General features: G+C 36.7%; 1 protein-coding gene across 32 annotated transcripts in view; it reads right to left on the bottom strand.

Moving 5' to 3' along the window:
• PKP4 (plakophilin 4) overlaps positions 1-14,857 on the bottom strand; it is a 235,546-nt gene that overhangs the window by 40,634 nt on the left and 180,055 nt on the right. For 13 of the 32 annotated variants that reach the window (XM_072751596.1, XM_072751606.1, XM_072751603.1 and 10 more), the window contains 2 exons: positions 9,841-10,029; positions 7,252-7,471 (listed from right to left, as the gene is read on the bottom strand). In XM_072751596.1, coding sequence (XP_072607697.1) covers positions 7,252-7,471; positions 9,841-10,029 — 409 coding nt within the window. Of the gene's footprint in view, positions 1-7,247; positions 7,472-9,840; positions 10,030-14,857 lie in introns of all 32 variants that reach the window. The other 19 variants (XM_072751600.1, XM_072751607.1, XM_072751605.1 and 16 more) reach the window with 3 other exon arrangements.

Below are 14,857 nucleotides of genomic sequence, written 5' to 3'. Positions count from 1 at the left end.
CCAGGTTTTAACAATGCACTGAGGGAAGTGTTTGTCAGAAGATAAAAAGCTTGGCCGGGACCAGAATTGGAAGTTATAGGACTCCTAAAATAGATAAATATAAGTAACCTTTCCCCGTGATCAACACATGCAGAGAGGCCTGGATGCTTTAGATCTTAAAGAAATCACAATAAACAGATGCGCAGGAAGAGACTCAAGAGAACAAAGGAGTTGTGAAAAACGTCTCCATTCTCATTTTCCTCTTCGATTCTAATTTTATGCCTTTCTGCCTCTGTCAGAAATCTGCAGGTGTAAGGCTCAGGTAAACAAGTGCACTTTAGTCAGGTGAGAAGAGAGAAAGGGACGCTGGTGGGAATACGTAGATCTGATGTCAGCCTGGAAACTGCAAATAATGTGGGCCCAAAGATTTTTAAGAAACTTAATTTTTATGGTTGTTCTTGATTATAAGATAGAAATATAGCAAATTACTTAAAAAATATTTAATCAATAACCCCATCCCAGAGAAAACCACTGCTGACATTTCCTGCTGGTCTTTTTTTCCTATTAGGTGTGCAAATGTGCACATGTGCATGAAGAACTTCTTTTTCAAAGAAATGGATCATATTAAATACCACTTCATATTTTATGAGTCTTTATTCTGTGTCAGGCAGTATTCTGGGCATTTTATGTATTTAATTCACTTCTTTTTTTTTCTTAAGATTTTATTTATTTATTCATGAGAGACACAGAGACAGGGAGAGGCAGAGACACAGGCAGAGGGAAAAGCAGGCTCCCTGCAGGGAGCCCGATGCAGGACTCAATCCTGGGACTCCAGAATCACGCCCTGGGCTAAAGTGCTGAGCCACCCAGGGATCCCCTAATTCACTTATTCTTAATGCAACCACATAGAAATGGAGATTGAGACAGAGGGAATAAGCAACTTGCCTAAAGTCATTCAACTAGCATGAGCAGTCTGCTTTCAGAGTTTGTACCATCAACCCCTATGCTACCCCAACTTCTTATATAATGAATGTACAATCCTACTAAGCATGTACACCTTTATACTGTGCCTTTTTAGATAATATCACATTGTTAGAATTTTCTGATGTCAACTGATTGGCTCACTGGGATCCTTGTTAAATATGAACATATGCTTACATTACATATAAGACCAATTTCTTAGAAATCGTTCACAAGACAATCAATTTGCAGACTTTGATTACAGAATGAACTGTTATAAAAAATGAATTGATACTGAATAAACCTTAAGAAAAACCCTTTAAATTAGCAAGCCAGTGATACTTCTATTGCCTAGTTTATAAAGGCCTAGAGTCGTTCTTGGACTGGGAAGGCTCCATGTGTTAACTTGCTTGTCACTACAAAGGGGTAATCTAAACCTGCATACACATACATATCCATTCACACGAATAGTGAATCCTTACTATGCTGCAGGTGCTGTAGCAGGTGCCAGAGAGATACAAGCATTGAATAAGACACAGTTTCATGTAAAGATTCTTGGATGCCCAACTAAAAAAGTTTAGTCTTAATATTAATAACAGGGAGTTAATATTTATTGAGTTTGCCTGCTTTAGGCACTGTGTCACAAGCTTTGTATGCATTACTTCACTTACCTTGACTTGCCCCACGAGGTAGGCACTATTAAATAACATTTGATAGAGGCAATGAACTGGGATTAGTAATGAAGTGACTGGAGGTAGGTGAAACCCAGGTAGCCTGTATGCTGACCCTACACATAAGGAATCGAATGCAGAGGTTTTGAAGTAGAAGAGTGAGAGAATGCAACATTTATAAAGTCACATTTTTAAAAAAGATTTTATTTATTAATGAGACACAGAGAGAGACAGAAAGAGAGAGAGGCAGAGACACAGGCTCCAGTAGGGAGCCCGACATGGGACTCAATCCCGGGTCCCCAGGACCACAACCTGGGCCAAAGGTGGCGCTAAACTGCTGAGCCACCAGGGCTGCCCTATAAAGTCACATTTATAAGAAAGATAACTCTGGTGGCCAAGTAGAGAATGTACTAGAATTAGAAAAGATTGGTGACAAGAAGACTATCCACACATTTGCTCAAAACAAAATAGAGCCATCTCTGACCTCTCTTTCCTAAATCCTTCTTATCCAACCTAAAATCAAGCTTTGTTGACTATCTCTAAAATATTTCATATAAATCCAACCCATCCATTCTCCCCATCTTGCTTGGCACATCTAACCGCCTCCTATATGTTCTCTCTGCTTCAAATATCACTCTCTCACCTCATCCACTCTTTGCACAGCAGTTAGATCATTTTCGGAAAGCTGAAGCCAAAGGTGAGATGGAGAATTCTGGCTTGGGGAACAAACTGGAGGAAAATATCATTAATAGGGATGCCTGGGGGATCCCTGGGTGGCGCAGCGGTTTGGCGCCCGTCTTTGGCCCAAGGCGTGATCCTGGAGACCCGGGATGGAATCCCACGTTGGGCTCCCGGTGCATGGAGCCTGCTTCTCCCTCTGCCTGTGTCTCTGCCTCTCTCTCTCTCTAACTATCATAAATTAAAAAAAAAAAAAAAAAAATAGGGACGCCTGGGTGGCTCAGCAGTTGAGCATCTGCCTTTGGCCCAGGGTGTGATCCTGGGATCCAGGATTGAGTCCCACATCGGGCTCCCTGTGTGGAGCCTGCTTCTCCCTCAGCCTGTGTCTCTGCCTCTCTCTCTTGCTGTGTCTCTCATGAATAAATAAATAAAAAATCTTTAAAAAAAATATGAAGAATACCACAAATGCCAAGAGAGGCAGGCTAACACAGCAGAAAGAAACACACAACTAGATTGCCCCTGTTGAACTTCTATGACCTTTATTTATTATGTAATTTTGAAAACTACTTAATTATTTGGAATGTTATCTTTCCCACCTGTACAGTAGGAACAATAAAATGGTCATCTCTACCTTCTTAGGTTGGCTGTGATGATTAAATTGTGCGGATATTTATTAAAATAAGTTATATATTTTGAAATATGATATGAGTGCTTTAATCATCAGCCCTAAAAAAGGGGACTATTCTAAGTTGGGTCACTTTCTAAAACAAATAAATTCCCTTTTATGCACTGAAACTATGTTAATTATTTCTGGTCAAAATCTGTCTAAAGCCTATTATGTAAATCTATGCTGTAATTAACAGAGTGCAAGGAGTGTGACTTCATCTTTCCTAGATGACTCACAATCATTACGAATACACATTTTTCTCCTCTTTAAATGGCACAGATATGATCAAGATTTCCGGCACCATTGGGTATCATGAGGGCCTGACAACAGAAAAGGTGGGCTCCAGCTGGAAATGGGCAGTTAGGTTTGGTTGGCATCAATTCCAACCCTGATTTTCTGTAGAAATTTACCCTGAAAAGACTGCTATCAATTCATGGGCTGGCTGGATGGCATCAATGCCTGCCAGGGTTTTCTTCACTAAAACCTAGGCCCAGACTTGTTTTCAGCCATGATAGAATACACTGATACTGGACTTTGCCCTTCCATAAAACACAACTATCCAACCAGACTAAATGTATGAAGGAACTGTTTTTAGGTCCTGGACAACAGGTAACACAAGAATGTAATCCTTGAGAGACAGGAATCATTAGCCCTGTATTCCCTGGCTTTCTGCAGGGCATTTTTGGAATCATGACACACAAAGCTTAGCCCATGAAGTAGAGCAATGGACTTACTGAACTGAGGGGGAGGCACTAGAATTTGGGGATGCCAGAGTGCTTAGAATTTGTGGGGCAGGGTACTGGAGGGAGGGAACTATGCAGGAGATTGCTCACAAGTCCTTAGTTGAGGGCTGGGCTGTCCATGGCCATAATGGATGTATGGGTCTGGTGGAGCAGCTGTTTAGGATAGAGCTGAGCACGTGCTGGGTGATGCTCGACTGCCAGGCCAGTCGGAGTGCAAACTTTACTGAGCATTTCAGGATTTAGTCTCCATAATGAACTATGCAAAAGAGTAGAGGAATACACTAGGAGTAAAACAAACCTGAAACAGACCCATCCTAGAAGACCAAAACCAATCTTGATGGGATCAGAAGCATCTGTCAGTAATTTAGTTGTCTGCCACAGCTAAACTCAGAATCCTAAGAGGAGACAGCAGAATTCAGAGTTCCTACAATGTATCATCCATAATAGTTAGCAAAGGATTTAAAGCTGCTGCACATAAAAGGAAATAGGAAAATGTAACCTACAAAGATGTCAAAAACAAAACAGAAAACCCTTCAAACAACAGAACCAAACCCAGAGAAAACCCATGTTAGAATTATCAGAGGGGGATTCTAAAAGGTCATTACAGATGTGCTCAAAGAAATAAAGGAAAAGATGTATGTAGGGAATGAATAGATGAAGAATGTCTTCTGAAACATGGAAACTATAAAAAAAACTTCACTAAGGTCAAGTATCTGAAATAAAATATTCGCTGGATGGGCTTTCCAATGGAGACTATAGAAGAAAAGATAATAAATGCGAAGACAGATCAATAAAAAATATCCAATATGAAGAATATAGGGAAAAAAGATTTTAAAATATAAACAGAGCTTTCTTTAGTAACCTGTAGGATAATGCCAACTTATTCCAGAAGGAGAGGAAAATGAGTTTGGGGCAGAAAAAAAAATTTAAAGCAATTATGGGTAAAAATGTCCCAGTTTTGGTAAAAATCATCAACCAACATTCAGAGAATCTCAGCTGAATTCCAAGCAGGTAAATGTAAAAAAAAAAAAAAAAAAAAAAAAAATCACCCCCCCCCCCCCAAAAACCCACCCTAGGCCTGTCACAGTAAAACTGCTGAAAGTCAAAGATAAAGGGAAAAACCTGAAAGGTGGCTGATGAGAAGATGTATTACATAATGAGAATGATGATTTCTCATCAGAAACAATAGAGGTCTGAAGACAATGAATGACATCTTTTAAAGTACGAAAGGAAAAACCCACACTTGTCAGTCCCAAATTGTATATCTAGTAAAAATATCCTTTAAAAATAAATGAAATCAGAACATTTTCAGATAACTTAAAAGCTAAGAGAATTTGTTGTTGGCAGACAAGCAACACAGGCAAGGCTAAAGGAAGGGTTTAGGTGGAAGGGAAATGGGTTGAGATGGAAACTTGAATTTATGATAAGAATATACAGGAAGAGAAGAACTATACATGGTAAACATGTAGTGAATATGAAAATCATTGTTTCTTCTCTTAATTTCTTTAAAAGGTAAACTGAATATTTACATAAAAGTAGTAACACTAAATTATAAGTTTTATGATGGATGAAGCTATAAAATGACAATTATGAGGTCAAAGAGATAGTAAATGGAATTATTTTGCTGAACAGGACAGAGTAAATAAGCCCTGTTCAAAAGGAACACCACGAATGCTAATATACTTTATGTCACTATCACTATCTTAGGAAGTACTTTGTTAATCCTTCTAGATGTGTCATGTATACTACTAATAAATTTTGCTTCCACACTAGATAACTATAAAAAAAAAATCACAGATTTCCATGTATGTAGAAAACATCAATAACTGCTAAAGTCTTAGAAGAAATTTTCCAGGCTAATTATAATGCAGCATTAATAGTAAAGAACGTGGGCTTGGAAGTGAATAAAAATATTACGTCAAGTTTGCTATTTTCAAAACTAAAAATTAAAAGCTGTCAGGAGCTTTTTATTTTGGTTTGAATATTTAAAGTTCAGATTCACCTGGATTCCAGTTTTGTCTAGAATAAATGCACTTATTATTATAAAATAATCATTTATTCATCTTACAAAATGCATTATCAGTAAAGTTTCACATAATCAAAGCTAGCCATAACAGTTTTACGCATTAGATTACAAAATTATCATACTATGAATAGCTGAAGTGTATTATCATACATGAAATCCTCATTTATGGTGAATCAACTCATTCTAGAGGTCAAAACTGAAGTCTTCAGAGACACAGATTAAGCTCAAAACTCTAATCACACTTCACTGTCTTTCTGGATAGCTATTCTTTCCTCTGCATGTTCAGGTGAGGTATGGTTTAAATTGCCTATAATTCAAAACCCCTTTTGGGAATTTTCTGCATCCATTAGAGTGTGTATTTTGTCATTTTGAGGTTTTAAAAAATGAAATCATATAAAAGTATTTGTGACCTAATTATATTGGAGGTACTATAAAACAAATCACTTAAAAACCCTTAAAATGGCAAGAACATGGACTAGCAGAACCAAATGTATCTATGAACTATAAAGAACTGTAGGCAAGAGTGACTAGGTGCAAAGGTTTCAGTGAAGCAGTGGGCTTCCCATTCAACTCAAAAGTACTTTTATTTTGCTTTAATGAGCAAAATCTCACTCATGTTTTTAATTCACATTTCATTAGAATAGGTTGGTAGGTTGCTAAAAATGAATTGATAATTATAACAATTTTCCAGTAAAACAACAATTCGTAGGCGAAGAGTGAATGAAATCTTGCTAATATATGCCTTCATATAACACTCAAGCTGCTTAAAATTTAGAAATAATTCCACTCTTTCGGAAATTAAAATTCTTTCAGTTTCTAAATATCTTTTTTATTTCCTGAATATTTTAAATGGCTTTCATTACAGATGAGGCTATTTTTCAAAATCAATCAAGTACTAAATGACTCACACTTATCTTAATAAAACATGCTTTCTACAAGGCAAAATAAAATTAAAAGGAGACATGTATTATTAGCCAAATATTTTTTGCTTATGAGATATCAGAATTTCTTGTAAACTATCTTCTACTAAATGACAGAAAGCTTTTCAAAGGACCTAGTTAAAAAAAGCACAACACAGCATTGACCAATAGGATTTAAAATGTACACAACATGGATTTTTCCAATTTAAAACACCATACATTTTTTTCTGAGGCCCTCTCATCTAAAGAGTCAGTTAGGATAAAGGGAAAGGGGTAAAATGATCCTTTAAAATCTTTCGTATAATTCAGACCAAGAAGGCTATCCCAGGGAGTTGTTTTGGTGAAGCAGGTCAGTGATGAACGCTGCAGATACTTACACAGACTTGTGCATTCTCTAACTTATTATTAAAGCATTGAAAGAAGGAATCTATCATGAAATGAACCTCAATGACCTACAGTGCTAAAATACAACCGGAGATACTAGAGATTAAGGAGTTAACTGATACTATAATAGACTTGGCAACTTGAAAAAAAACCCCAACAGAATAAAGGAACGGTTGATGCTCGTGATACTGTAGCATTCTGGAGACTCATAACCAGTACTTGCCTGGGGTCTTTCTGAATGCTGTCTATTGATGGGGATCTCGTGGTGCCATCATCAGCTGGCGCTGCATGCTGAAGCCTGTTATAATTGCACTCTTGCACTCGGTATTGTATTGGCCTGTAGGGCTCCGCGTAGGTAGCTGTTGTGTTCAGAGCATAATTATTTCTTTGGTATGTAAGGGTGCTTCGTTGGCTGGATGTCCTTTGCAGATTTCCAACACCTACTAGAGAGTCAACATTTTAAAAATGATTAGTATATTCTCTACAAGGTGATACTTTTCAAAGTAAAACTATTTTTAATTTTAAGGATTACAGTTTTTAACAATTACATAAATTGCTTAATGTTACCAATACTAACAATTTAGATTTTACCAATCTAGCTCATTAGTGCTAAAAAAGGCACTTAAGTTTTTTTTTAAGACTTTATCTATTTATGAGACAGAAAGGGAGAGAGAGGCAGAGGCACAGGCAGAGGGAGAAGTAGGCTCCATGCAGGGAGCCCGATGTGGGACTTGATCCTCAGTCTCCAGGATCACGCCGTGAACCAAAGGCAGACGCTCAACCACTGAGCCACCCAGGCGTCCTGGCACTTAAGTTTTTAATATACACAAAGACTATGTCAATTTTATTATTTGAAAAGAGCAAAAATAAAACTATAAATCTGCTTATATGATTGATCTTACTTATTAAGATTTAGTAACAAAAGTGAAAGGTAAATATAGGAAAAGGAATTAATTTGAGAAAAAAATGGTAAAATGTCATAATTTCATTTTAGCAATAAAAAACAATTATTCAAATCTATAGATAATTGATATCATCAAACTTCGAACACGTAGTGTAACACAGGTTATTTTGATATATATTTTATTTATAGACCTTTGAACTTTGGTAATATTGGAAAATTTACTTCTTAAGAAAGAAGACTGATATAGCAAATTCTTCTGTGGCTACTCCCTTAAATTTTTGCATCATGCTATGTATAAAGGTACCATATGCTGTATATAATAGTTCTTTCTTAATTATTGCAGAAGGTATCTCTCCAATGACTGCAAACATATTCTTCCCACAATTAAACGATTTTATTAACATCATTTCTTAATCCTATGAAAGAAATTTCTTAGGAGTTCCTTTCCATTTGTTAGATAGGATGATGAATCATGAATCAGTTAATAAAGCCAATCAGATCTTTAAAAATTCCTCAATTTACAGCATGTAACACGTGCAATAGTTCTTCATTCATATTTATTAAAAATTGGTATATTCTATTAGAAGAAAAATCCCACAGTGGACCAAACCATCAGTTTCTGGCAAAGAATCAATTCAGATAGTCTCCTCCCTCCTAGTGTTCTGGGAGGTACATCTGCTAGAGCTATGCCTTTGTGGGGTTATCACTGTGGGCATGTTAATAAATCTTACTATCTTTTTTTTTTAAGATTTTATTTATTTATTTATTTGAGAAAGAGATAAAGAGAGAGCAAGCGAGCAGGGGGAGATAATTTCCAGTAGACTCTGCACTGAGCCCAGAGCCTGACACAGGGCTTGATCCCACAACCCTGAGATCATGACCTGAGCTGAAACCAAGAGTTGGATGCTCAACCAACAGCCACCCAGGCACCTCTGTATGATCTCCTTAAAAAAAAAGGGGGGGGCCTGTTAGGATTCCATGAGCCAGACCTGCAGTATAATCTGGCGGGTCATGTGGCCATAGGCTATAGCTTCTGCTCTACCAGCCACTATGGTGTGGTATGAAAGTGACAGTGGGGATGCAAGGGTGTGATGTACTAGCTCCATATTTTTATAAATATAATTACTGTATTCTGTCCCAGACTGAGTCCATCATGAGGAATATATATTTCACATTCTATACTTAGATGTTCAGGGGAAATCTAGTATCTAAAAAGGAGTAATACAAAATGTACTTGGGCTACACACATGCTAAATTAAAGATAGGCAAATAACTTATCAAGGGATCTTCTCTACATACAGGTTCCAGGAAACAAAAGCACAAAGGAACATTCCAACAAAGGTTTTCCTTTCTATATCGGATATATTTCGAATCCAAGGAGAGTCAGATTCGTAGCTCTACAAACTTATTTGTGAATCAACAGTATAATTACTATGTTCATTTTTTTTAAAGTTTTTTTTTTTTTTTAAATGAAGTTGTTTGGTTTTTTTTTTTTTTAATTTTATTTATTTATGATAGTCACAGAGAGAGAGAGAGAGAGAGAGAGAGAGGCAGAGACACAGGCAGAGGGAGAAGCAGGCTCCATGCACCGGGAGCCCGACGTGGGATTCGATCCCGGGTCTCCAGGATCGTGCCCTGGGCCAAAGGCAGGCGCCAAACCGCTGCGCCACCCAGGGATCCCAATTACTACGTTCATTGATTAGATTAAACTAAGGTTAAAAATATGTCACTTATAAACAGGTACAACACGAACTTGTTCTATTGCTTATCTATTGGCTGTCACAGCTGCACATCTGACAATCAAATGAACACTGTGATTTCTTACTACCAGAGCACCCAATCTCAAGAAGAACTTCTGCTCTTGGGCCTGTGCATTTGGGAAACGAGCTGAATGGTGCTGAGGCCCACCTGAACCTGTGCGGTACAACGCTGTCTGTGATCCTTGGAGCTCCACAGTCCCGTGGTTTGGGCTGCGGTACACTGGGCTATAATAGGTCCTCCCCTCATATATCGGAGTGATGTGCAAGTCAGGAGACACAGCTGAACGAAGGTCTTGCCCAAGCTGGCTGTGCTGACTAGCATAGGAACTTCGTAAGCCTAGAGGAGGGAAAATCACATCATTAAGAAATTGAGAAAATTCTGGTGAGGTTAAAAGCCTTATTAATAGGACCTTACCAATAGGACCAAATGTTAAGTCTAAACACCAAACCTACTGAGTTTTACAAGAGGATGCCAGATAAAGGTAAATTTTCTAAGAAAAAATAAGTTATTAGATGGTTTGATACTCTGAAATTCATTCCCCAATGGTAAGCTATTTTATCGCGGTGACAGAAAAGAGAATGCCCTCTTCTACTGTTACACAATTTCCCTTGTTCAAACATAAGAACAATGGTTCATACCATTCTCTTTGCTGCTCTGCAGGACTGGACTACCAGCTCTTGCAGCAGGGCCCACCATGTCCCACACCTCTTAAATCTCAACATCTAAGACAATGTCTACATAACAGTGCTTAGGAAAGGCTAATGTTTAAGAACACTTTAGAAATAAGTCTTTCAACTCACTCATGATTTTTACAGGAAAACATGAAATTTTCTGTTACAAAATTTAGACTATTATCAGTGGACTAATAACATTTATTATTATGAGGTATTTTACTATTTGTTGGCTTTGTATTTTTCTCTGCTTTTTAAACATAGTTGTTTTGGCAGGAACCCACATACTAGATTCTGGTTTACCTTCTTTCTAGTACAAAAGAAAAGCATAAAGTTAGTACATTAATATTAAATCATTTGAAAAATTCTTTCATTCAAACTGTTAATAATGGAAGTTTACGGATTGGACTTGTGATAAAAAAAAGTACAGTTCAAACCCAAATATTAAAGAAACTGAATTGGTACAGTCTATATTATGATGCTCAGAAGTTTGTGATTTATCATCATCAGTAAGTAAAATCTGTCACTTGGTAAGAACACTAAAGTTATGTTCCAAATATGAGCAAAAGAAAGCACAAACTACCTGAAGTTAGCATTTACTTGCTTTTAAAATGACTGCAAATAATTAACACAGTAACTAATTACAAAAAGATAGGATCATTCACCTCCTATTAGCTCAGTTAATCATATGAGAACTAAAGGCAAATGGGCCTGAACATGAATGATAATGTTGCTTGTGAGGAGTGGGAAGAAAGTTTAATATGCAGAATTTCCTTTTTTAAAAAAATATTAATTTATTTATTCATGAGAGATACAGAGAGCGAGGCAGAGACACAGTCAGAGGGAGAAGCAGGCTCCCTGCAGGGAGCCCGACACAGGACTCGATCCTGGAACTCCAGGATCACTTCCTGGGCTGAAGGTAGAAGCTCATCCACTGAGCCACCCAGGCGTCCCAATACGTAGAACTTCTGGGATGAATGATTATTACCTACCCTGGACAGCAATGTGACATGGAAAGAAACTAAATGGACCAATACAGGTTTTAGCTACTGTCTCTCCACTTACAAGATCATGGGCTTAAACAATCATACAATTGGGATTATCTGGCCAAACCTCATTTCAAAACCAAGGAAACTGAGAGCCCAAAAGGAAATGTGATTTGTCTCCATCAGAGAACTACTTACTTGTAGGGCTGAGAAGGAACACACAACACTGGCTACAACTAATCTTCAAGGTTCAAGGAGACATGGCGTGAGAGGTCTTGAACCTGGCAGAGCCCTCCAAGAGCACAGAATTAAAGGGCAAAGTTAGCCCACCAGGGGTACGTGGAAGCCAGTGTAACTCTAAAGATGGTATTAGGATTGTTACTGTAAAGTTCTCATTTGGAGATTTCAACTTTTTATTCACTTGTAGATTTCTTGTTCTGGGGCAGCCCCGGTGGCTCAGCGGTTTAGCGCTGCCTTCAGCCCAGGGCCAGATCCTGGAGACCCAGGATCGAGTCCCACGTCGGGCTCCCTGCAGGGAGCCTTCTGCTCCCTCTGCCTGTGTCTCTGCCTCTCTCTCTGTGTCTCTCATGAATAAATAAATAAAATCGTAAAAAAAAAAATTTCTTGTTCTTAGCAGAGGAAAGCTCCATTGCCTTATGGAATCCATGAGTATTTTGAAGAAAGGTGCAGACATTGTTTTTGTTAATGGTGATATAAAGTGGGCAGTTAAATACACCTGGTCCTTGGCAATCTTTTCAATACAAGGTGCTATTTTGACACTCCATAGAGCCACAAATACTTGTGATTTGCTGTGGGATTCTGTAAATCACTCAACACTGTTGGCAAGCCAAGCCCCGGATGCTCTTGAAATTGCCTGAGCTCCCATGGCCCCACTACCCTCCCTGGTAATGTGAAATAAGAACAAAGCCTTCTGCATCATTCTCAGAATGTTACAGTCTCACCGTGCAAGCATCTGGATAGATTCTTTGCTGGCAACTATGAGGTATGATATGATTTTTAAGTATTTGTAAATATTTACTATAATTTCATGGGAAAGGTAACAAAATGAGGTTGTTAACTCTAAAAAGCATCCAGCAAATATTCACTTGTTTTAAGATTATTAGTGAGATGAAATTACTATATGTGGCATACGATAATGGAAAATAAAAGCCTTGGAAAATAAAAGCCTTAGAATTAGAGTGAAATATAGTACTTTTTGATTTTAGAAATCTTCGTGAATAACAAAACAGCGATGGTTACTATTTTTGTTCACCTGTTCGTGTACACACACAAATAAAACTCAAATGTCCTATACATTTACATTTAAAAAAAAAATCACAAAATTACATTGCTTCTATAGAATAACTAAAATGATTATGTGTAGAAAATCCACTATAACTTAGGTATCTTTTAAATTGGAAGACAAATAATTTCTTCTTTAACTATTATTAGAAATAATTTTTCCAGAAGTATTCACACAAATTTATTTTTAATAGCCTTATCTCTCCCTCCAAATAATGGAAAAGACTGATCTTCCACAATATTATTTACCTAACCAATAGTTTCTATTTGCAATACCACAAATACATATCAGTTTACCTATTACAATGACATATACTCTGTGATTTAAAATCTTTATATTTAAGACACTGGAAATAGACATAAATTTATCTCCCAAATGGTATTCTTTGTATTCTCGAAACTTTTCCTGACATGCTCTAATTTTACTAAAATGAATATTTTAGAGCAGGCATATTTTTCTGTTGTAGGAAGTAATTTATACACATATTATATCATCACTTAAATTATTATAAACAAATATGCAAGTGTCTGAATCTATTATAAAATATTGCTTCAGGCTTATCAATTAGAAGGTTATTAATCCTTTGAAGTCAAGAACCATAGTAAATATCGTGACAAGCACAACACTTTCCAAAGTAAGAATAAAAGAAAGGAATTCACAAAATAGGACCCACATTCAGAATAAGTGGGCAGGTAGATGATGATAAGCAAAGCTTCTCTAGAACCTTTATTTTTTTTTATTTTTTATTTTTTTTATTTTTATTTTTCATTTTTTTTCTAGAACCTTTATAAGGAAACTCTTTGCTTCTTTTGAAGACTGTAGTTGACTAGGGGAAAAAAAAAAATCTGTGATAGTCTAGGTCTGCTTTTCTCCCCCCATGAAACAAATTCTAATTTTACCTGCAATGTCAGAAGGCAGGCGTTTTAAACCAAAGGAGACCATCCGTCTTGGGGTTAAACATAGACAGTAATTTATGTGCTCACTTCCTTTCCTCGGTTTCTACTTCACTCTACTGCAAACATAGATTTCTGCATAGCTGTTCTATACATACACAGGGGGGAATACAGAAATTCTCAGAACGATTTATCTTTCAAGGTTTCCTTGGGAGACAGAATTTCATAAATGATTCCTACCTCACTTTGCTGCAGACTTTCAGAGGCATGCTAGAAAATATCTAAGCCAAGTGCTCTCCTCTGATGACTGAATGAAAAAAAGGTGGTTTCTCCACTAGTACTTTATCTGAGCTCAAGTTCTAGTTCAATTTTAATTCTTCATGCAAAATTATTCAACTAGAAAATCTCATAAAGGCTTTATCTTTCTCAGAAGCCATAGGAAAAGGTATTAATTTTACTATACAAAATAATACAAACTCGTATAAATAAGAAATACCAAAAACAAAGTAAAAAATCCTACACTTGCGGTTTGCAGAAAAGAAACAGAATGGCTGATAAACATGTACAATCTTCATTCTTAGTCATAACTCAATAAAGGGCATTTAAAACAATGAGATACAGCTTTTAACCTACCACACTGGCAAAGACGAAGCACTCTGACAATGTGCAGTGCTAGTGAAGGTCTAGGAGAATACATAGGCTCAAAACTAGTGGTGGAAATAGAAATTTATGCAACTTTCCTGGAAGGCAGGAGGTATGACAATATTTAAGAACAAATACACATATATTTTGACTTAGCAATTTTACTTAAAGAAATGAATCCCATAGTTATCTGAGTAGTGCAAAATATGCAAGAACAAAATAGAACTAACTATATATATTGCATGGTTGTCTCTACTATCTAAAAATGAAAAAACAACCCAAATGTCCATTAATAAAGATAAAAGGAATTTTATCTATAAAAATGGGGGCCATAGGCATCTATTGACAGAATGGAGCTCTTAGACATATTAAAAAAAGAAGATATATATATTACACATATTTACATATGTATAAGGTATTTAATATATATAAATATATAACAGAATTCCCATCAGTATAAAACACAATGTGTGCACATTTGTATGTAATATATGCACTTATATATGTAAACACAGAACCCTCCACTGATGAGTCGGACTGGTTAAGGGTCGAGGAGCCTGAGATTTTTCATTTCTCATTTCACATTTTCTTACATAGTTTTAATTTTTTCCCCATTGTGTATAAAATGGGGAAAAATGCAACTTACTTTAAAATGCAACTTAAAACACT

The sequence above is a fragment of the Vulpes vulpes genome, chromosome 3 (assembly GCF_048418805.1).
Source record: "Vulpes vulpes isolate BD-2025 chromosome 3, VulVul3, whole genome shotgun sequence".
NCBI classification, from domain to species: Eukaryota; Metazoa; Chordata; class Mammalia; order Carnivora; family Canidae; genus Vulpes; species Vulpes vulpes.
This window is presented reverse-complemented; position numbering and strand designations above follow the sequence as displayed.